Source organism: Lissotriton helveticus, chromosome 4_1 (assembly GCF_964261635.1).
Source record: "Lissotriton helveticus chromosome 4_1, aLisHel1.1, whole genome shotgun sequence".
In the NCBI taxonomy this organism is placed as follows: domain Eukaryota; kingdom Metazoa; phylum Chordata; class Amphibia; order Caudata; family Salamandridae; genus Lissotriton; species Lissotriton helveticus.
In genome coordinates this window covers 1,922,452,800-1,922,475,767 of record NC_136063.1, presented here as the reverse complement: position 1 = coordinate 1,922,475,767, position 22,968 = coordinate 1,922,452,800, and the positions used below count along the sequence as shown (strand labels likewise).

Below are 22,968 nucleotides of genomic sequence, written 5' to 3'. Positions count from 1 at the left end.
CGTCCAGTCTCTGAGGGCGCGTTCGGTCAGTTGTCCCTGTGGTGTTGGTATGCCCAACAGTGGAATGTTATCTGCGTAAGGCTTAGTCGTGGACGTATAGGCCAAAGCCTTCCTCCAACATAGAAGAGCAGTACGGAGCAGTGGGTGGCACTCTCGCGGGATTTTACTTCTGGGCAGCAATAGGGCATGCAGGTAGGTCGCCCTGTGCAAGCCGGCCTGCCGTCCATCCAATTTCATGGAGATTCCTCCCGGCCAGCCAGTAAGACAGCCATTGGAGTTGGCTGGCATAAAAGTAGCCTTGGAAGTCCGGGGCTCCCAGTCCTGCTGAGTTGTAGTTTCCGCAAGCTGATCCGCCGTCTGCCCGTCCCCCAGATAAGGGTGATCAATAGGGAGTTAAGGGATTCAAAGGTGCGTCGTGGGATGCATATGGGCAGATTCACGAAATAGTATAGCAGACGTGGTAGCATCACCATCTTTGCTATTGCGATGCGTCCCTTAACAGACAATGGGAGCGATGTCCAAAAGCCAACGCTGCCTCGGAGGCCGGTAATGGCCCTAGAGATATTACCGTCCAGTTGATCCTCTGATCTCCAGTATATGCGGATTCCCAGATATTTAAAACTAGTTTGGGCAACCGGGATCGTATAAGTGCCAAACTGCAGAGAGGGCGGACTAGGCCTCTCGTGGAAATAAAATCCAACCGATTTGTCCGGGTTAATGGCCAGTCCAGATGCCGTCTCAAATCGGCGGAAGGTGTCACTTAATCGTGTGTGGTTGGCTTCTAGATCTCTGAGGTATAGTAGCATGTCATCTGCGTACACAGATAGTATATGGGACGTCCCTGCTACTGGCACTCCCAGGGCCCCGGCGTGCTGGCGAAGTGCTATGGCTAGTGGTTCCAACGCCAACACGAATAACAACAGGGACAAGGGGCATCCCTGCCTGGTGGACCGGGTACTCAGCCGACACATAACGTCCGGTTCTAGCCCTGGCTGTGGGAGCAGTGTATAGCAGCCTAATCCACCGTATGAGCGGGGCTGGAAAACCGAATTGGGACAGGGCTTCGAACATGAAGGGCCAAGAAAGCAAGTCAAACGCTTGTCTGAGGTCTAATGCGAAACAACCTGCGCGCGTCATCTCGACTGGAGACGCTGTCATGATAGCGTATAGGCGCCTCGTGTTGAGGGAGGTACTGCGCCCCGGAAGGAAGCCGCACTGGTCGCAGTGGATAAGTGTGGTCAAGTGGGGCTGAATAGGTAGGGCAATAGCCTTGCTTAGGATTTTATATTCAGTAGCCAGCATAGATAAGGGTCTATATTTGGCAATCTCCTAGTTGTCTCTGTCTGGCTTAGGGATAGAGATTACTATGGCTTGCATCGTTGTGTGCGGCAGATGACCCCTTCCTGTACCGCCGCGGTCAGTTGGGGGAAAGGGAGGTCCCTCATGAAGTCAGTTATATGTGTAGGGCCGTCTGTCTCGGTTTGGGCATACAGAGCCTGTAAATGGTCGTTGAATGCCCGGTTGATGTCAGACTGGGTGTGTACTAGGTCACCTCTGTGGTTCCGAATTTGAGTAATGACTGGGGTGCCCGGCTTGTCTCGGATTACTCGGGCCAGCAACGCCCCAGAGCGGTCCGCCTCCGTGTGTTGTCTTTGAAAGTAGGCTTTGTAATCAATGTTGCGTAGAGTTTCTAGCGTCTCGGCGTGTGTGATATTCTGTTCCTGCAGAGCCTGTTGTTTCCCTGGGTCTACCACCGCTTCTCGCTCAAGCTCTGCTAGACGGCTCTCCACCTCACACAGTTTCCGGTGAATCTCCTGCCTAGCGCCCACCAGCTTCCCAATCGCCACTCCCCGCACAACCACTTTCATCGCATCCCAAACCACCAAGTTGGAAGAGGCAGTGTCCCAGTTTACCTCCCAGTATCGCGACAGGGCCTCTGAGATAGTCCCCTTGAAGAGGCCGTCCTCCAAGTGCTGGGGGTCTAGCCGCCATGTAGGGACTGGGGTCGGGACTCTACCCCAAGTAATCGTACATTTCAGGGGTCTGTGGTCCGAGAAAGTCCTTGCCAGAAATTCAGGGGCACTCATCAGTGGGGTCAGCGAGCGGGTGCATAGGAATCGGTCTACACATGTGTGCAAACCGGGTACTGGTGAGTAGAAGGAGTACTGTTTGTGTGTGGGGTGTACCTCCCGCCATATGTCACTGAGTCTCCAGCCGTCCACCCACGCCCCAAATGTTTCAGTGAGCTTGGCGACGCCGGCCGCCTGTAGGGGCAGGTGTGATCTGTCCAGGGTCAGGTCTAACACCGCGTTCCAGTCCCCTCCGAGCACCCAGGGTATGTGCGCCCACGGGGATAGGGCTCTACCCACCGCCCGCAGGAATGATTCTTAATCGTAGGTCGGGGTGTAGATACAGCCCAGAATAATCAATCGGCCGTCTAGGGCCCCCTTGACCAGGACTTACCTGCCCTGCTCATCTATTTTCTGCTCTATTGCAGTGAATGGTGTCCCGCGACGCACCCAGATAGTGGCCCCTCTGGAAAATGCTGAGTATGACGTGGAGTATACTGTCCCTCTCCACTTCTTCCGCAGCTTTTGCTCTTCAGAGGCCGTGACGTGCATTTCCTGTAAAAAGGCGATTTGTGCCTGCTGTCTAAGGAGGTAGGAGTGGACCCTATGTCTTTTCTGTACCGCCCCAGCCCTCGCACATTCCAGGTAATAACCCTGTACATTCCAGTTTGTTCAGCCATGGTCAGCGGGCGATAAAGCCGTTCCCAGGGGTGGTCGCGTGTCTAGAACGCCGGGGAGCTGAACCAAGGAGAGTGCACCTAGAAAGACCTTTAACATTTCCAAAAAAACCCGGCGCAGCCATAGAACATAGCCGAGCCTAACATTAACATTATGAATATAAAAAACCAAACATTTGTGCCTTCGCTATGGGGGGGTAGATCCAGCACACTTGGAGTCATCGTGTTACCAGGTCCGGTCTCCACCGGCTCAACGATAGTCCGGCCGGGCACTTACTACTGAAAGGGAAGTGCAGTGTAATAACATACAGAACCATTATACTCATCAGTAGGCAGCCACCATCTACACCCCGTGGCATCCGGTACAGCGTCTTTTTCAATGCAAATGGGGTGCACCAGGGGGTGGGTCAGTAACTGTTCATCGCCCCTCATCACCACTCCCACCCTCCCCGGGTTCCCAATAGATACCAATGTCCAGGGTCCTTAAAACATTATATCAAAAGGATACCATATGCGAGCTGCTACAAAGAAGTCGGTGCAGGGTATCTCCCTTCAGGCTAGCGGTCTATGAGATCGTCCGCAGCTCTAGGGGTGATTGTTGGAAAGAGCATCACGCTGTTGTCAGAGTCTGAGTGACCTGTGTTGTCCTCGGAGTCAGTGTTTATTTTCGCCGGATCCTCTCTGAAGGAGCCGACGAGGGAGATGGCCTCCCGTCGTTCATCCTGCTGGTGTGTCCGCGACGGTCCGCGTTCCGTGTGTCCCTTTCCGGATCCAGACGAGGAGTGGCGGCTACCTCCCGAATTTCTGTCCAATGCCCTCGCCAACTCTTCCTGGGATGCCTCCTGACTGCCGTCCAATCCCATCACCTCTAGCCATTCTGCTGCGTCCGCTGGGCTCTCAAAGAAGTGCGATTTCTTCCCGTAGATGACTTTCAGGCAGGCGAGGAAGAGCAAGGCATATTTCAGTTGCGCGCTTCTCAGTTTCTTCTTCACCTCCATGTAGGAGGCCCTCTGTTTCTGCACCATGTTCGTGTAGTCCGGATAGAGTGACACCCTCTGGTTTTCGAACTGGATGGTGGATCTCTCTCGGGCTTTCCTCAGTAGGGCGTCCCTATCTCGGTAGTTGAGGATACGGACAATGAGAGGGCAAGGGGGGCGCCCCCGCCGAGGCTGCCCCGTCGGGATTCTGTGTGCCCGTTCCACACAGAAGTATGGGGAGAGTCCGTCCGTCGCCACATGTTCCCTGAACCATTGCTCCATGTACTCCTCAGCCCGCGGTTCCTCGCATTTTTCCGGCAGACCGATGACCCGTATATTATTCCTCCGATTGCGGCCTTCCGCGTCTTCAACCCGCTCCATCAACGCGGTCATCTGGCCCTGAATGTCCCGGATGGATGTGTAGTGGTCAGCCACCTTGGGCGTGAGGTCCGCAATCGCAAGGCCGTGGTTCTTGACCTTGTCCGCCAGCTTACCGTGGTCCGCTTTTAGGAGGGAGAGGATATTGGTGAGAGTCCCCAACTGGTGTTCCGGGATTCCCGACAAGCGCTGGATCTCCTGGAGGATAAGGTCCAGCTTATCAGGTTGTTGGGCACCTGATCCCATCCGGTCGCCCGGGCCAGGGTCGCCACCACTCGCTCCCGCACCCGGCCGTGGGCCAGTCCCCGTCATCTCCCCTGGGCCGTACACGTGTCTCAGGCCCTTCCGGACCATAGTGCGCTTGACTTTTAGGACTGTGTCCCCCCTTCCGGAGCTATAACAGCCACTCAGGCTCCGCACTTTAGCCAATGCGTCTCCGGCCCTCCGTGTGTCATCCACCAAAGTGTCACCCCGGCTCTCAGTGTGTAGGAATCCGGTTAGCCGGTCATTCCAGCTCACAACCAGAGTCTCGGCAAGGGGGTCCGACCCCCCGCCGGGTCGGCGCAGGCCAGCAGTGCTACAGTCCGGTTGCAGCTCAAGGGGCAGCTCCTCACCCCAGCTACCACCCAGTGTGCGGGCTCGTGGACACCAGGCCGTATTCACCCGTCCTCCGGCCCACGCGCCCCAGGTCTCTCAGCGGGGCCGGTCCGCCTGGTATAGTAGGTCCGGGAGGGGGCCAGAGCCGCGGGGGGTCCCCGGAGGTCCTCTCTCTGAGCGGGCCGTTTCGCTGTCCCAGGGCTTCCCTCTAGGTGGATCTCAAGATGGCGGCACCTCCCAGTGCAGGGCCGCTGCTACAGCCTCGGGTCCCAGCGTGTTGCCTCTCTCTCCCCGTCACCGTACCACCACAGCGTCGCCGCCAACCGGTGGCATCCACAGGGTCCCCGGCCTCCGCCGTCAGCGTCCTCCGGGCTACGACCCTGTCCGGCTATTTTGGCATCCACCCCCGGACAGGACGCGGGATCGGGAGGGCCGTCGCCGGGTCTCCGCCTCACTCGAGACTCCGGCTCCAAAGGCCTCGCGCTGCGGGACTTCGCACGTCGCGCCGGTTGCGTTTTCGGCGTGTAATCCTGCCGCCGCCTCGAGGCACTCGTTCTCACAGGATTCCGCCTCCAGGCCACCTCTCAGCTGTCCGGCAGAATCCGCTTGCCTGTAGTTTACCGGACAGGGTCCGTCGCCGGATCCCCGCCTTAATCGAGTCCCCGGCTTCGAAGGCCTCACGCCGCGGGACTCCGCTCGTCGCGCGCGTTTTTGGCGTGTAATCCTGCCGCTGCCTCGAGTCTCGCGTTCCCCACAGGATTCCGCATCCAGGCCACCTCTCTCAGCAATCCGATGGATCCCGCTTGTTTGTATTTTACAGGATCTAGCCCGGCCGGGCACGGAGCTCTAGCAGAAGCTGTCCGCCATCGTGGCTGGTCGGCCACGCCCCCAAGTCAAACTACTTCTAATGAATAAATCTCTCCCCTGATCCCAGTTCTGGTGCAAGTTTGGTACCAACCAGACGCAGCTCACCTACAAGGATCCACGATGAACTCTAAGAGAGAATAACTAACGCACTCCTGAATACCTCTGGACCTACAACGATTACAGACAACATTTACGCTCTCCTGTTAGCTACTCATATCTATGTGCCTAGCTCTCACTTTATTTCTTTTGATGTAACATTTGTAAAGCGCTCCAATACCCTCATCGGGTCTAATTCGCGCTATATAAAACGTTATAAATAAATACACATATCCGCCCGCTTCTTGTGCCGCTGAATTTCAGCCAAGTGAGACCAGTCTTCTTTCTACATTTGTTAAAGTCTCTCACTATCTGTTTTTTCATGACTCGCTTTTTATCTGGGATCCTGCCTGGGCATTAAACTTTTATACTGTATTTAAAGTCGGCACAGACTTTACTTTTATGATGCTTTTGAGCTTTTTATTATTAGTGACGTTTTGTAACCTTCCCATTGCAAATAGTAATGGCTGTGTTTTAGACCTTTTTATATTTCTTCATTTGCACATTTTTTTTTTGATAGTGTATACTTTTGTGATTTTCTTGAAAAATCTAATGAACTTTTTACTACTAGTCTCATATTTGCTCATAAATTACTGGTAGTTAAACTGATAATCTGCTCTGTATTGAGTACAATATGTATCCATCACCTGTATATGCGGTAAGATGCAAAGGTTTATAAAAAAGATTTGGAAAAAGAAATCCACTGGTAGTGGATGCCTTAGTTAAGATTAGAAATGAGTAGTTTAATATCCCCTTGACTTGCCTTCACAAATTTCATAGGATAGGCATGCTTAACATATCAGCAAGTCGATGACTCTGTGGTTAGACCGTTTTCTGACGAGACTACCATTTCTTTCAAGATTGTCTATTTAAGCACAACAATTCTGTATAGGATAGTTCACACATTCTTCAGAAAACATATGTTTTCATATATCTCAGACAGGGCTTCGTGCTAATTCGGGTGATCCTAAATTCATTTTATCTCACAGTCCAAGAGTGACATATCTGAAATCTGCTCTATCTTAATTTCTGGCTTCAAAGGACTCAGAGTGGCCTTTTCAACTGAGCAAGGGTCAATCTCTTTCTCTTCAGCCATCAGTGCCTTTTCCTGTGCTTCTCAGCAAGATCAGCCAAGCGCATACAGATTTGTAGCAAGCCATTTAGAGTCAAAAGGGTTTACTTTCAAACCTACGCAATATGCTCAAAGTTTAATGAATCATGGGGAGGAAACTGATGAACCTTAGTGGTATGACAGTGAGATAAACAAGCAAACTTGAACAGCCCACCCCTTAATCATGGGCACATCACTTCTGCCGGACATTGCCTGCCGCTGCTGAGGTCGGAATTCGTGGGCTGCTGCTGGCTATGGCCTCTTTCCTGCCTGCCCTCAGCAGACTGCACGCCACGGCCTGAAGGTGCCTTCGGAGGCCTGAGGCGGAGCCCGAGGGCGGGGCTGTGGCGTGTCTGATGCGGAAAGGTAGTGCATCGGGGAGGGGTGCCGGGGGGGACCCCATTTGCTCCAAAGGCCCACGGTGGGCAGTGTTGCCAGATTGGGCTATTTCCCGCACAATTGGGTGACATTTTTCCCATTTGTGCGGGAAAATACCCACCTGGTGGGTGGCTACTTTTTGGGCTTATTTTCACCAGTTGAGCGCAATTTTTTTGCTGGGGCAGCGCTGTATTTTTGTCACTCGCAGGGTAGGCAACATGGATGGGAACCAAGCAGCAACTGAGGCAAGTCAAGTCAACCAGTGGTGGGCAGTGGCACGAATGTCAGCAGCCAATGAACGTGAAGGGCGCTGCATGGCTCAGACATCATTGGAGGAGGAGAGATCATGTGTGCGACATGAGATACTTTTGAGACGTTCACGTTCTGCTGAAGGCAGCAGTGCGTGTGTGTGTGCAGGTGCAAGCGCACCTGCTGCTGTTGCCAATAGTCACCCTAGCATTGTGGTGCACAGGAGTGTTGGACACAGTCTCTTTGGATAACAGTGCCGTCAATCTAGTAGCGAGTGAAAGCGCTACTAATGACGGCCCTGAGAATACTGTTTGCCCCATCCCCGCGCGATTTATTAAAAGCAGTCAAGCGGATGGAGAGGGTGGATCCCTACATCTCTTGCACGCCAGACCACGGCAGTGCGGACAGTGGACCGGACTCATTGGAGGACACGTTGAACTGTGTAGTCGCGGCATGCTCTGGTTATTTGATTGCTGCGAGCCTGCGACACACACAGTCCTCCTCCTGGCTGCCCTGTCCTGCTTTACTCCTCATAGTCCTGTCCCGCTGCGGTCCCCGAGTCTGGCCGGAGTCTCAATTACTGTGTGTGGGGACTAGACACGCTCGGACACCTGACCTCACCCACACAGAGTTGGGTCCGGAGATGGCGTGCACAACTGGCTTGGCCGCCGGTGCATGGACTGCGTGCTGAGGTGGCCCACGGGCGCATTCCGGCTCCATCCTTCCTGCTGCTGTCTGCCTGAGAAGTGGCACTCCAGGACGGTTGGGACTCGACCAAGCAGTCTGACCGGGGCCCTGCAGTGAAGTGAGTCCACAAGTGTGATGTGTCTTGTGCAGAGGACGTCGACGACGAGGTAGGATCATAGGATGTAAAGCTCAGCACAAACAGCAGAGTCTATATTAGGTGCCAATGCAATCTCAGTGGGAGGGGGCCCAGGAGATGGGGACTCTGACTGGCAATCAGGAAGGGGCGACCAAGCACAAACTCACTGCCCTAATCGTAGCGATAGGGGCAGCTAAAAGTTGTGTGTTCCCCCAAGCCCAGTGCACCACAAGCCAGAGAATTTGCCAGAATGGATTGCTTCCAGACCCCACAGTGTACCGTTGCGACCAGATTGTGCTTAAATGAGTGAGTCCTTAGTGTGTGTGTGATGGGGCAAGGCCTGACAACGCCACTTTTTCAGAGCAAGTTTAAAGCAACATTTGTTAAATCTCATAATGCACATGGTCATACATCTGTTATGCTTAATTGGTTGCAAACATTTTATGATGTTAAGGCTTCTACAGAGGTGCCCAGTAAATATCAGGGAATAATAATTAGTGAGAACTCTGGAGGTTAAAGTATTTTTGTTGGAGAGATCTCGGTTTTGTGAAGTCCCAGATCTGAATCAAAGTAGTTTAGAAGGTGAATGTGTCTCCTGCAAAGCACCGCAAGTAATATTCAGATAACAGATTTTTTTTTAATGTAGCTAGGTTAGTGGGCTACTGCTTTGAACACAGATCCTTTTGTTACTTGCAGTTCATAATTAGTAAGCCTTTTAATATTGCACAGTGAGCTTTGTAGGGTATGTGACTGCTACATCTTTTAACCCCGAGTCATGCAACACATCTTGTACAATGATTTACACACTCGCATGAATTACTGTCAAAGTTTATGGGATGTAAAGCACTCTGACACCCTTATTTATTTAAAAGGTTTTATATAGTGCTACTGGACCCAAGAGTATCAGAGCGCTTTACAGATAGGTAAACACATCAAAACAAATTTACATTGTGAATTAAAACTAACACAGGAAAAGGCAAATCAGTTAGACGAGGGAAAGGAGGAAAGGGAGTAACTTGGACAGACCAACACATCTGACATTCTTACATTTCATGATCTTACATAAAGGGACTGAAAAAATCAAAGCATGCCTCTCTTAAGTACCTGTGAAGAGATAAGCTGTGTACATTTGTTTCCCTCAGTTGTATTTAAGTGTGAGGTTCCAGGCCACTCGATCAAAAGGAGGCCTTTATCTATAAATGAAAAACATGGATCCCTCCAACAAATACATTATCCTCCATAGTTTACTTACCAGGGGCATGCATATGTGCAAGGGAAAAGACCATTCTGGAAGTTAAATGATATATTGTTTTTTTTACAAGTGTAATATGCATTTTGAATCAATACATCATGCATAAAGACTTTCTTAAAATACAGTTTAGAGGGAGCAGCATTTGCACATGACACTATTGCTGACGTTCTTAATCTCTTTGTTTTCTACTATTGTGATATGAGCAGTGCCTGTTTCACGTTACAAAGTCACAGTGAGGACTGGTCTTAAAAATGAGTAGCATTAAGACAGGTGCACAGCTAACTTCCTCCCACTATCTGTATATTGAATAGAATGTATATGTGTCCTTAAAATTGTTTCTGATGACTATTTCTGCATAATTTGAGACTTGCTACTTTGGCCTGGTTTTTGGGCTGAAAATGGTTGCGTTCGGCTTAATTTGGGCTACCTCTTGAGCGGATTTTGGCTTGGGATGGGGATGGGTCTCAATCTGGCAACACTGACGTTGGGTCCTGCCTGCATCATTGCTGACTGAGGCACTGCTTGCACACACCCGGCCTGCTGTGCAAAGGGATCCCGGTGCATGGCCACCGCCTGTGCTGCTCCGGGCCGGCCTTGCTGCTGGAGCTTCCTGCCAGGCCTGACTGATGCAGTGGTCCACCGTAGTCATATCAGGGCCTTTGGCTAAGACTGGTGCCCGTCACCAACTGGGCGGCAGCCCTTTATAGAGGCGAGGACCTGCCTTGTTTCTGCGTGTGGAGGCGGTGAACAGGCCGCAGCTCACTGCCCTACTGCGCTGTATTGTCACTTCCTTCTCCCCTCCCTATGCCTCCAACTGCTGCATCTAGAAGCCATCGCAAGATGGCCCCGACTCTGCTAGAACCTGGGAACAGACTTGCCTCTCTCTTGCTCTTTTGCCTACTTGGCAGCTTGCTACATAGTGAGTGCGAGCAGGGGTGCCTAACTTTGTGCCTCTACAGCTAGCTCACCCTCCTCTCATCTCCCACTTGCTGACAACTTTTCACCCCTGGTGATGTAGACTGACCCTGTGAAGATCTGCATTATTGTCCTCAGTTTTGCAGAGTGATCCCTTTTGACTTGTCTGTACCATATTTTCAAGCAGTTTTTGGATACTGTGCCTTATACCGAGCCGGATATCTTTCAGTGCCATAGATTAGTGTTCCTCCTCCTGCCAACTCTGCATATGCTGCCTAGCTTTTTATTTTTATTTATTTTATTTATTTATTTGAAGGGTTTTATATAGCGCTGGCTAGACCCGGAGGTATCAGACCGCTTAACATGAGTATCAGACCATAGTTACAGGTTACATCGTTACAAAGGTTACACATTTATTAGAGCATAGCTACATAGTTATATGTTAGGTCGAGACAAGCAATAAGGACGAAATGTGTAAGGGAAAAAGCAGGCAAGGAGAGAGATTCATTGGAGAGGGGGTAGGAGCATGGGAAGTAGACAGTGAATAAAAGGAGGGAAAGAGGAGGGTGAGAGACAGCATGAACGAAGAGGGGTAGGGTGACGGGGGCACAAACCAGTAGACGAGTAATAGCTGAGTCCAAAGTCCAGTAAGCTGTGATCCCAGGGGAAGTGGTATCAGTCCCCCAACTCCGTTGCGAGAGGCTCTATTTACGCAATGGACTCTCTCAGAGGGGTCTCTGAGACTCCAAGTCCTACCTACTGGATCCTTCCCCAAAAAAGGGAGAGGAAGTGCTTTGGCAAGGGGCACCATACCATACCTCAACTGTGAGTAGCTCCCTTGGCGCTGTGGTCTCTCTCAGAGGTGACACAGACTCCAGAGTATAAGTAATTGGATCTTTCCCCAACAAGGGGAGAAGAAGTGCTTAGTTAAAGCGCACAAGGGACAGGGTGCTAGGCGGCATAGAAGGCAAGGGGAGAGAATTAAGGGGAGAGAATTAAGGGGAGGGGCATAGGGGCAGAGGAAGTAGACAAAGAATGAAAGAGGGGAAGCGGTAGGTGAGGGTGAGACAGAGCATGAAAGGAGGGGGGGAGGGTGAAGGGGGCACAAACTGGTAAACGGGTAAAAACCTCGTCCAATGTCCGGTAAGCTGTGATCCCAGGGGAAGTGGTATTGTTCCCACATCTCCGCTGCGTGAGGCTCCCATTACGCAGTTAACTCTCTCAGAAGGGTCTCTGAGACTCCAAGGCCTGCCTACTGGATCCTTCCCCAATAAGGGGAGAGGGAGTGCTTTGGTAAGGGCGCATACCATGCCTCAGCTGTACATGGTTCCCTTGACGCTGTGGACTCTCTCAGAGGGGACACAGACTCCAGAGTAAGAATATTGAATCTTTCCCCAACAAGGGGAGAAGGAGTGCTTAGTCAAAGGGCAACAAGGGACAGGGTGCTAGAAGGCGGGTCGGAACTTTCAGGTCAACAGGGGGGAACATACGGCAAACTAAAATTGCATTAATTACAGAAAGATAACATTCAATACCAGGGTAAATTAGCAATCCAGAAAAAGACAGGATCCAGGAAAGGCAAGGGTCAGGGAGGACAAAGGGGAGGAGTCAGTAAGTTGAAGAGTCCCACAAGGCAGAGATACGGATTGCAGAAAAGGAAATGTATACGTTGTAGAGTCACTTACGGAAGAGATGCAAACCGGGAAGCTCAGGTGCAACGGAGACTGCCAACTACCGTGAGAGAGTGCCAGATCTTGTCTGATGTGCTCACTATTGTGAACATAACTTTTAGTAGCCCAGGCCAATTTTCATTAATCAGAAGTAGATTTCATCATAGCAAAGGTTGCACAATCTTGCCATAATAAAGACAGCCACACAATGATATAATGACAAGAGGCTTTGTCAATTTATTTTGTTGCTTAGTGCTAAGCCCTGAAATACTGTCAAACTTGTTTCTCTGAAGACAATTTTCACATAACTCAAACTAATGCTTAAACAAATATATGCAATGTATATGCAATATTTTTTTGTTTCAAAGTAAACTACTGTTTAAAAATGCATTAAAAAAATGTATGTTTACCTGCTTGGTCCTGCGCTGAGAATCTGGCGATAGATTGTTATATGTATAATGAGCTTGTGTAATACCACAAAACAGGACCGCTACGACGCCTGCAAATGAAATTCAAAATTCATTAGCAATACATCATCTGTAACAAATCGAAAAAAGGGTTTTCCCTCAATAAATGTCCCGTATCTCTTAATGTCACATCACCCCTAACACCCTGCTTATTATTTAACTTGATCATAAATAAGGCTTCTAATTTTGCTTTTTTACATATTTATTCATTTATTTGAGTGAGTCTAAATGCTATTGAAGTAACAACCATGAATCCAGGACAATATAAGTGTCTTAGTTAGGTTCCTTTACAGATTTTATGTCCCTTTCAGCATAACTATCAGAGAAGGATTAATAAAATATAAAAACATATTTTGCTTGCAAGGCTCTAAAAGGGAAGACAATGGAAGGAAGTAAAACAAACTTTAAAAGGCATCCCATAGTATGCACCTTCAGGAACATATTGACCAAAAGATTCGGCAGATTAACTGCACTAGATCCCCAGGCTGTAAAAACTAGCCCCATGACAATGTTTGAGTCCTTAAAAAAAGGATCCACATGGTGCTGGTTTCTGTACAAAACTGGTCGTACCTGGTGAAGACATCTTTTTATGAAGCACTGCTTCTACCGACCACGTGGTTGGTAGTAAAAGATCCCAGCGAAAAAAGAGAGCCTCTTATCAAAACAAGTGGGACTAGAGGCTTACAGAGGGCCTAATTCACTGAGTTGGTATTAGCAAGAAGGCCATTCTCTGACTTAGTTGTGACTTCTCATGAATTTCCTAAAGTATATTTACGGATAAGAGCTTTTTGAATGAGCCTCTAAATAACATGGAAATAAAGTCATGTCAAATTTTAAACTGTAATCTGAAAAAATGGTCCCAAATTTAGCAGCACGCAAATGTTTTCTGTACTGCTTAGACTGTTGCCTCCTCTGGATCAATGACTTTCAATTGAAAACCATAAACCATAATTTCCTTTCCATCAAGATGACGAGGAAGTGCAAAACTAATCCACACCAGACAATGATGTGAACCAGATAAGCTGATTAGGGACCCATTCCCAGAGCTTGCAATTAACACCCACTCTGTCCATGCCAAATATGCATCCGGAGGGGCTCCTTATAGTTCCCAATACCCCACCTATTGGCACTTGTCTAAAACTCAGACATCTCACATTACATTTCTCAGATGTGGAAGCTCATAACTATATCAAGCAATGGAAATAAATAAATCATTATCTTTCTAAACCATCCAAATTGTTTATTTCTTGCAAAGGGGCGTCACCTTTTCACAGCCGAATACTGAAGTGCCAGTGCAAGAAGGCAGAGAATAAATCTCAGTCTGCATCCAAAATTGACCGCAGGGTGACAGCAATATGAAATTCTGATTCTAAATAAACTGTTGGGAGACTTAGGCAAACTATACATTTGAATTGTGACAGGTACATGGTCTTTATTTAAATAGGCCAGTGCCAGAAGCAGTGCCCAGTGGGTACAGAGAACAGCATGAGGTTTAGACATAGGTTAATCTTTGGATATGGTCTTGGGTGGGGTAAACTTAATAAAGACATAGAATCCCTAATAAAGGGCATAATTTCCCTTGAGAGGGACAACAATGAACACAGAGGTGTTTGGCGTCAACAGTAATGATATTTCTGTACTGGTAATTTGCAATCTCTATTCACAGTGGGCTCATACAAATATCAGTTGTGTACAGCATAAGTACGAGCTTTAAAAATACTGTACTACTGATTGTAAGTATGTAGGTGATACAACAATAATGAAACTGATTTATGCTTTTAAATTACCTCTAAACTTAATTTCAAATACTTATGAAAACCTACCTGTAAAACCGCAAGCCTCAGCCAGCAGAAAGGTGCTCCAGGACATCAAGAAGAACAGACCTGTCTCGAGTAATGGAAACTCATGTAGTTTTGTAAACTTTGTGACGTGATTGATTGTTAAGGCTCATAGCTTACCATTAATCTGGCCCCATTTATTACTTCCCAAATACTTTGCAATAACTGTTTATTCTGAACAATAAATACATGAAGCAACAAATTTAGTATTAAAAGATGTGTGCATTTGTGAAATGTATTAAAAGGATATTAAAGCAGTAACTACGCCTGTAGTTGCTCCCATCGCAAAGGATCCGCTGAATATGCCCAGAAATATCCCAATAGATTTAAACATTGCAGACACGTCCAGTGACTGACTATTTTCTCCTGCTGGCTGGTATGCCACGATTGATCTGAAGATAAAAATGGTATAATGTCTATTAGGATTAGCTAAAAGCACTGATCGCCCAATCAATCAATAAAAAAAAGCATTACATAAAAGGGTAAATCTTATTAAATGATTGTTATATTCCCAAGTCTACACATAAGTTTCAAACCATACCATTTTGCATGCACCATCCAATCTCAAAGCGTTTCAAACAAAACTAAGGCCCTGGGCAGAGACACAAAAACTATCAAACACAAAAAAAATATTGTTCATTAACATATATACATAACTTTGATTTAAACTGGGGTATTCAACATATGGCAGGCCTTAATTCCATGATTACGCTGACTATGTACATGAGCTTCATTGTATGTCACAGTTACTAAAATTATCAGAAATCCTGAAATTCTGGAAAATATCTGGCCCACTTGATCTGCACTGGACAACCCTAATTCAAGTAAACCGTTTTTTTTACCATACCGCATGAGTGGTAAAGAAAAGACAGAAAGGATGTAAGAGGGACTCAATGTTTGATATGTTTGTGTATGCTGCAGAATTACCCACAACCACTGGCCAATGCCATTGGGAAACTTGTCTTACTGCGAATGTGCTTTTGGTCAGGTCCAAGGCTCCTACTAATTGATGACTCTTCTTACTTATATCATCCATTTGGAAATTTGCAGAGACTGGGATTACTAAATATAATGCCGTTTATATGTGACATCATTGACTAGTGAATTTGTATGCTATTGGAAACACACTGTTTAGTGTTCAATTTGAATCACAGTACCGAATAACATCTTCCATGTCTTAATTTTAACTTCATCAATTACTCAATTTTAACTTTATCAATAACTCAATCAATTAAACATTTGTTTTTGTAGTGTGGCATTTAATTTCCAAATACAGTTTCTAAACCTTTATAATCTTTCCAACATACATATACAATTTGTCGATGGATCTGAGCATGAAACACTTTAGAGTAAGTGTGTACGCTCAGGGCCATTCACATATTATCAGCATTATATGCTAAAGCTAAAACACTGTCCCTATAAATTGTATTGTGGACTCAATCAAAATGCGCATTCTATAGGAACATAGAGCTAACCAGTATTCCTATGGTGAACCTAGGTAATGTGTATATAAAAATCAATAGTCGTCTAAGATTTCTTTCCATTCATCAAGTAATAATTCAGAAGGCCTCTGACTAAGAGTGTGTGTGTTGTGTGCGTGCGTCTGTCCGGTAATGATTCAAAGGGACTATGACCGTGTGTGTGAGTCATTTTTCATAAAAGAAATCCCTTTAAATGTTAAGTATGGCTTAGCAACCAGAAAACCAGTAAAAAACTGAAAAACAAAATACTGAAATTCGGCACTGCAGTGTGCAAGCCACATCATAACGGACAGCCCCACTGTACTCACAACATCGCTTTGCCATAGGCACGTCAAAAAATTGGTCTATTGCAAGCAAAACATTTACAGTTATCAATTATGTTGTGCACTGACAAGGGTTTAGGGTATGCTCACCCTGCCCACATATAACGTATTTGATTTTTTTATTCTGGAGACCTAGAGAGGCCAATATCCTGTAAAGGTGACCGCAATAGACATTTCACTGTTGCTGCCATTTTTGAATATTGAACTATTCAATTATAACTCTTAGCTGACCACCCACCCATACTTGACATGCTGAACCATAGCCAGTTTTGCAAAGGGTGTGCAAAATGTCATGCACATTAGCCAAACGGTGCCAAAGGTTTTCAACAATTCAAAAAATAAATTTTCACTGGTAAGATTGGGAATTGTCCATCATTTACTTGCCTTTCCCACAATGAAAACCTGTCCTTTGGACGGGTTCCCTTGCCCATGCAATGGAAGGAGTAAACAGAGCACTGACTGTGCACTTTATGCTGTTTTGTGACTTTAATTCTGGTTTTAGAAGTAATTACTTAAAAACACTTTGGCTTGCATCCGGCAATGGATCGCATCTTGCTGCAGTAAAATATTTATCTGAACTTAATGATAACAGGGTCTGTCTCAACGGGCGCTTTTTATTATAAATGCACTTAATATACGTAAAAGTATAATTGTCCCAATAGAGCGCTGAGCCCATGATGATTTGATGAACCTGAATTGCTTTTTTAAATTGACATTTTATGATGTGATTAACTTTGACCCCGTGTTATCAAAAAAGTGCCATTTTACATGTTTTTAGCTGATATTAATCATTTGTAACATATTTGTGTTCATGCATACTGTTGTAGTTGATTCATACACGCCAAAGTTCATTGAATTGACTCGATAGGTCTCGCTGAGCCAGCGCATGCGCTGCTGCTCTGCAAGACATTTAGTGTGTGGGCTTTTAAAAGTCTTACCACACGGCTGACAGAGCGAGTGGTTACTCGCACAATGACGAGCAGAGGCGCCATATGGCTTTCCTCTCTCCTAATGGCGAGCGCACACCACTCACCAGTCCGCGTGTTTTTCACATCTTGCTCGCGATCACTTTTGCACGCACATTTGCTTGGTATGTTTGGTTGTTTGTGTATGGTTAGAGGGACTCGTTTATTGTCTCCTTTAATAAGGATTGTTTTTTTAAACCTGTACCACTCAACGCTCCAGTTCCCAAATTCAGCATCCACATGCAGAAGTTATTGTTTGTTGCAATCTTTTGCAGTGTCACGTTTTGTTTATGCTAAAACTAACTGACACGTAGCTGTACACATGTTGACGAATGCCTAGGGTTCTGAGGAAGATCACACACACACAGAGCTTCTATAATCCTCAGCGCTTGCAAACAATGTACTCTTCAGATTCTGTAATCCGCATCTGCCTTCCTTTCAACACCTCCAACAGCTTGCCGAGTTACTACGCGGGGGCAGTAATTAACAAGCCTTGTTATCAAACTTTCAGCGTGTTTATTCCAGAGACGTAAATTTCAGATTCCCAGCAGCCAGCCTTCCATTTTAGACGCCGGTAGATGCAGCGAGTGTCACTGTCAGTGTTAGCTGCGACGAAGCTGCATGTCAGACTGCTCCGAGCGCTTCATCAGGCCGCAGGAAATTACATAACCCTTTCCTGTCTTTTCTAATGTGGACATTACTAAGGGGCAACTTTGGCGGCTGTGCTGGAGGTAGGGTGTTTGCCACATATAAACTAGTGTGCTGGTGTTTCTTTTTGATTGCTCGGGTGCTGCATGGGCCTTTCTGGGGTTTGAGTTTAAGCCCACACACACACACATCTCTACTGAGATAGGGTGTTTTCTGTGTTACTGGGGCAAGTTTCCAGGACAGACAGCAAGTAAAAAAATGCCTCTGCTAACTTGCACCTACAACAATGCGGAATCCATCCTGTTCTCCCAGTGAGTCTGTTACTCCGCAACTCAGTAGGTCCAGGGAAGGCAGAATTACTGATACTTAATGATGTGATAATAACTTGCCGTTATGTGCCCAGAGACAACTGCGTCGATATGTGAATATTCTTAAATAGAATAGAACACGTGCTATTCGTCACAGCGGATGTGTGGTTCCGCTGGATTAAAAAATAACGCACTCTTTACATTATATCATTACTAAAATCTCTAAAATAATTTTTCTAGTTTAGGTCATCCTCTGCTTTGTGACCTGCTTCCATACTTGTATCAAGAAAGATGTGAAGTGAATGGTTGTGATTTTTTACTTTACACCAATAGGCTTATGTATCCGAAAATCCTCATCAGCCTGCCACAAAGGCTCCTACTACATCTGATAATCCAGCCCCACTTTACCCTTCACTGGCCTATATACTTTCCATCCCCCATCAAAATACATTATTACTTACTCTCTGTGCCATGTTCCTTGCTACTAAAGTTGTCACTGCTGGTGCTATTCCTGCTAATGGTTCAACTACTGAATTATTAAAAATCGCATAATTTCAAGTCCTGCCACTATAAACTTTAGTCAGGAGGGTGGGTGGGCCCACACTGCCTCACATCCCAGCACTCGGTTTGCCCCGATGCATCATAGTAAATGCGGTGCATGATAACACGTAATTCAGTGTCAGGCTTTAGTTTTTCACCCTTGTTGGTGCAGCCAGTGCTGTGCATCTCTAGATACGTGTTTCAGGATTGTTGTCCTTCTATAGTAAAGAGCAACACATTCTTTTTGGGGGTGCTGGAAATGCTACCCAAACCGAGTGCTGGGAAGTAAGGCAGTATGCGCCCACCCTACTATAAACTTTAGTGTCAGTATCAGTAGTACTCTTTGTAATAGAACTGGAATACTACTACTACCAATATTACCTCTAGAAGTACTAATACTACTAGTACCACTTCTATTACCATTTCTGGTCATAATGCTATCATAGCTCGGAATTACTGTACTAAATTCACTGCTACTAAAACTACTAGTGCCATAACTAATTCCCTTATTGTGCCTTCTTACAACCCCTAATATTACCAGTTTACTACTAGCAGTGGCATAAATGCCAACACTAGTACTGTTACCAGAGACAGCTACTATCACTATTACAATAAGTATCACTGTCGGTTGCACTACTACAACATTTACGCGTTCCAATGTTGCTGGTCCCCCTTGTTTACACTCAATCAGCTCAGATGTCGGCATTGGATACTCAATGCTTAGCGTCTACAACAAATCACCACTTCCATTTTTCCTTAGTATGTTAAAAGAAAATGGCTGTTGCCTGTGTCACATGAAAGGAAAATGTAAGCAAAAACAGGAAGGATTAGCACCTCAAGCAGTGGGCCAAGATCAGACCATCCTTCATGGTCTCTGCTCGCTCCCACTGCACAGGAAAGGTAAGATGAATTTGCTGGTGCTGATCGCTAGACCATTATCATTCAGCGACCAATGTACCTGCAAGACAATAAATCTATTTACTAAATTGACTGGTATGGTCAAAGAAAACTGGATAGATCCAAGGTTAAACAAGCATTGGCATAGCCAATAGGTCTCGCCTTTGGGACCTTATAACTATTTAGATATGCAGCACAATATCCTTGGTGCAAGAACATTAACTGTTGCATGTTTAAACACTTATAAGATCCCAAAAGCGAGACCTATTGGCTATGCCAATGCTTGTTTTTCTATTGTTACTTACATTTTGGTATTAGTGCCAAACATTGCCATCTAGGGGCCACATGGATGATTGCGTCGTACATGGTAGGATCTTGTGAATAGGAAGTGAAACCTTGCTGAAAATTGTGCATGTTTATTTTTTTTCACAACACAATCAACTCTACAGAAGGTAGGTAGGAAGAAAAGTTTCACAAGCGTATTCTTCACCCAAGACCACGTGGCTGGCTTGTTCACTTGCCACACAGACCTGTAAGGAAGATCGAATAACCCGTTGTGAGAAAGTGAGTTTCTGTTGCAGTACCCCACTCCCCACTTTTTGCCTGATACCTGATGCACTATTCCGTGGTGTGCCCTGGGTCCCTGCCAATCAGGTACCCAAAGCCTGTGTTCCTTCCCTAAAAACTGCATTAAAGCCTAAACTCAATTGGCATCTCTGGCCACATGTCAGCCCCTAGTAAATGGTACCCTAGGTATCCAGGGCATTGTGACCAGAGAAGACCCCTAGGGGCTGCAGCACTTATTGTGCCACCCTTAGGGGCCCAGTACCCTGACACACACACACACTGCCTTTGCAGGCTGAGTGTCCTGGTGCAGAACTAAACAGAGTCGACATGGCACACATCCCTGTGTGCCATGCCCACAAACCCACTGCCCTGGCATACAAAAGCCCCCTTTTGTACCGGTTTTGGCCGCCATAAGTGTGGCAGGGTGTGCTCAGACGTGAGACCCTTGCTCACTTTGCCACTGGATTCAAGCAAGCCGGGCTGAAGACGGCTGGAATGCCAGAAACCGGTCCTCAGAAGCTTGTTTCCGGTCCAGGGAAGACATGGCTTGGCAGTTCGGGCTGGACTGTTCCCATGAGGTACAGGGTCAGACTGATTTGCATATAGCCATGTCTGAACTGGGGTGGCAGAGTGGGCTAAAGAACGGTGATGGATTAAACCCAGATATTTTGACTGGGTGTGAGTGTTTGATTGATTCAGATGTTCCGTCTATCACCACCCCCTTTTGTACCGCTTTAGGCTGCCACACAGCAGACATGTTGCTGGACACCTGGGTGGCGAGCTCCCGCTCTCCTGGACCTGCAACAATGCACATCCTGGGAAGAGGTGCCAAGCCTCCTCCCACAGGATGGGCAAAGAAGCTTCAAAGGCATTCCACCTTTGTGAGCTTCTCCAGACCACTTGCTGTACTCAGCAACTGGCTCCCACCAGTTCTGACCCCCACTCTGGCGGGAAGACTGGTGGGAAATCCTACGTCAGAAAAGGGGTGGTGCCAGCCTGTGTCAACCCCACCCCTCAGGTGGGAGAGGCGAGGTGAAGCATGACCCCGGGCCCCAGCCATCTTGAAGATGGGGAGCCCTGCCCAATCACAGCTAGGCTCCTGCCCTCCTCCCACAGGAGAGGAGCAGGCTAGGGTGTGTACCCAACCCAGGACAGGGACACATTGGTCCCTGCCCTTGCTCTACCTGTAACACCCCTAAATTCAGGATTTAGGGGCACCCTGAACCTTTTTCCACAACTCCAGATTCCGAAATAAAAAAAGAAGAACAATTAGACCTGCCGCGCAGCTGCTACAAAGAGGAAGACACCAACTGATTTGGCCCCAGCCCTACCGGCCTGTCGACCCTCGAACCTGCTCCTACTAAACCCCGGCGTCTCCTGTGGTCAGCAACCTCAAAAACCCCAGAGGACCTGACCTCCTTGTGACTCTGACTACCTGGGTCTCCCACAAGCAGCGGTACTGCTCAAAGCCAGTAACAAGCCCTTGCTTCAGCCCGGAACTGCGAACCCTGCCCTCTCTGCACCCGCCAAGCCTGGCCTGTGCTGGAGTGAATCAAGACCCTAAGGACGTCCCCCTGGCGATTCTGACCTGGAATCCAGTGCCCAAGGACCCTCCTTGATGACCCGGACAACACCTGCAGCCTCAGGACAAAGGACCCCTCCGACCGCGGCCAGCAGGGGGTAAGATTTCCCCACCTCAAAAGACACCCCTGCACCCTGCGCCCCACGGCCCCCTGTGCCCAACTCCGGGGTGCCTACCTATCCTCCAAGATCCCAACTTACCCCTCAAAGTGTTAGTCACACCAGAGGATCCTCCGTCCCCGAGCCTGCAGCCTTTGTTCCCTTTTCCAGATCGCCACTGAATAATATTGAGCGCACGACGGCTCAAAAGCACCCTGCACCCAGCCGCCCGAGTGGCCCTGGCAGTGCAACCTTTGTCCTATTCTACTTCCCCATTTGCCCTGAGCAAGTGACCAAGAGCCCAGCTCCCACAGCCGCGTGGCCTTCTAGCCAGCAGCCACCCACCGAAGGCCGCCTGCCTCTCATTGGATAACATTGGGCCCAACTACCTCTGCACCCAGCTGCCCCTGTGCCGTTGAGGGTGTACCAACTGTACTTACCTGACCCTGGGGGACCCCTGAGTCTATGCCCAGAACCTTAACTTCACCAGTCGAGTACTCACCTGAAAACCGATAACTCACTTTCCTGCCATAGGATAACCTTGACAGGTTTGAGTCGAAAAATCTTCTAAGTGTGAAGTTTTGAAACTAAAATATTCCTATAAAATTAGCCGAATACCGAATTCTGAAGTACTCACCTGGGATCAGGAAAGAAGCCAGTACTGTACCTTGTATACCAGTACTGAACCGCAAAAGTAATCCTAACAGGGTTTACTAGTAACATGAATTTTTTCCATAGGAATCCATTGTCTGCTTTTCTATGAAATTTCTTCCAAGTGTCTACTTTTGAAAACTTGAAATATTCCTTAAAAATCGTACCTACTACTGAAACATAATTACTTACCTGTCTTAAGTAGAGACCCCAGTGCTGGACCTAGGAGCCCAGTACTGGATTACACAAGTAACGAGAACGTACTTTACCTGTAACCTGAATTTTCTCCCGGTGGATAACATTGCTAGATTTTCACTGAAAAGTTTCCAAGTGTGAACTTTTAAAATACCTTTTTATTCTTTAAAAATCATTGCAATCACTAAAACGTTTTTACTAAGCTGTTTTCAGCTTAGACCTCAGGCCTGAATCTAGGATTCAGTCCTTGAGTTACAAAAGTAATCGATAAAGTAATCAGCTGCATTTATGTAGAAAAACCCATTGATGTGATGCGATGTGATGAGATGTGATATGGGATTTTTATAGC

General features: G+C 47.3%; 1 protein-coding gene across 1 annotated transcript in view; it reads right to left on the bottom strand.

Moving 5' to 3' along the window:
- SLC9A6 (solute carrier family 9 member A6) overlaps positions 1-22,968 on the bottom strand; it is a 361,491-nt gene that overhangs the window by 155,760 nt on the left and 182,763 nt on the right. The window contains exons 7-9 of the mRNA XM_078688580.1: positions 14,615-14,756; positions 14,350-14,455; positions 12,470-12,558 (exon numbers count right to left, since the gene is read on the bottom strand). Of these exons, the coding sequence (XP_078544706.1) occupies positions 12,470-12,558; positions 14,350-14,455; positions 14,615-14,756 (337 nt within the window). The remainder of the gene's footprint in view (positions 1-12,469; positions 12,559-14,349; positions 14,456-14,614; positions 14,757-22,968) is intronic.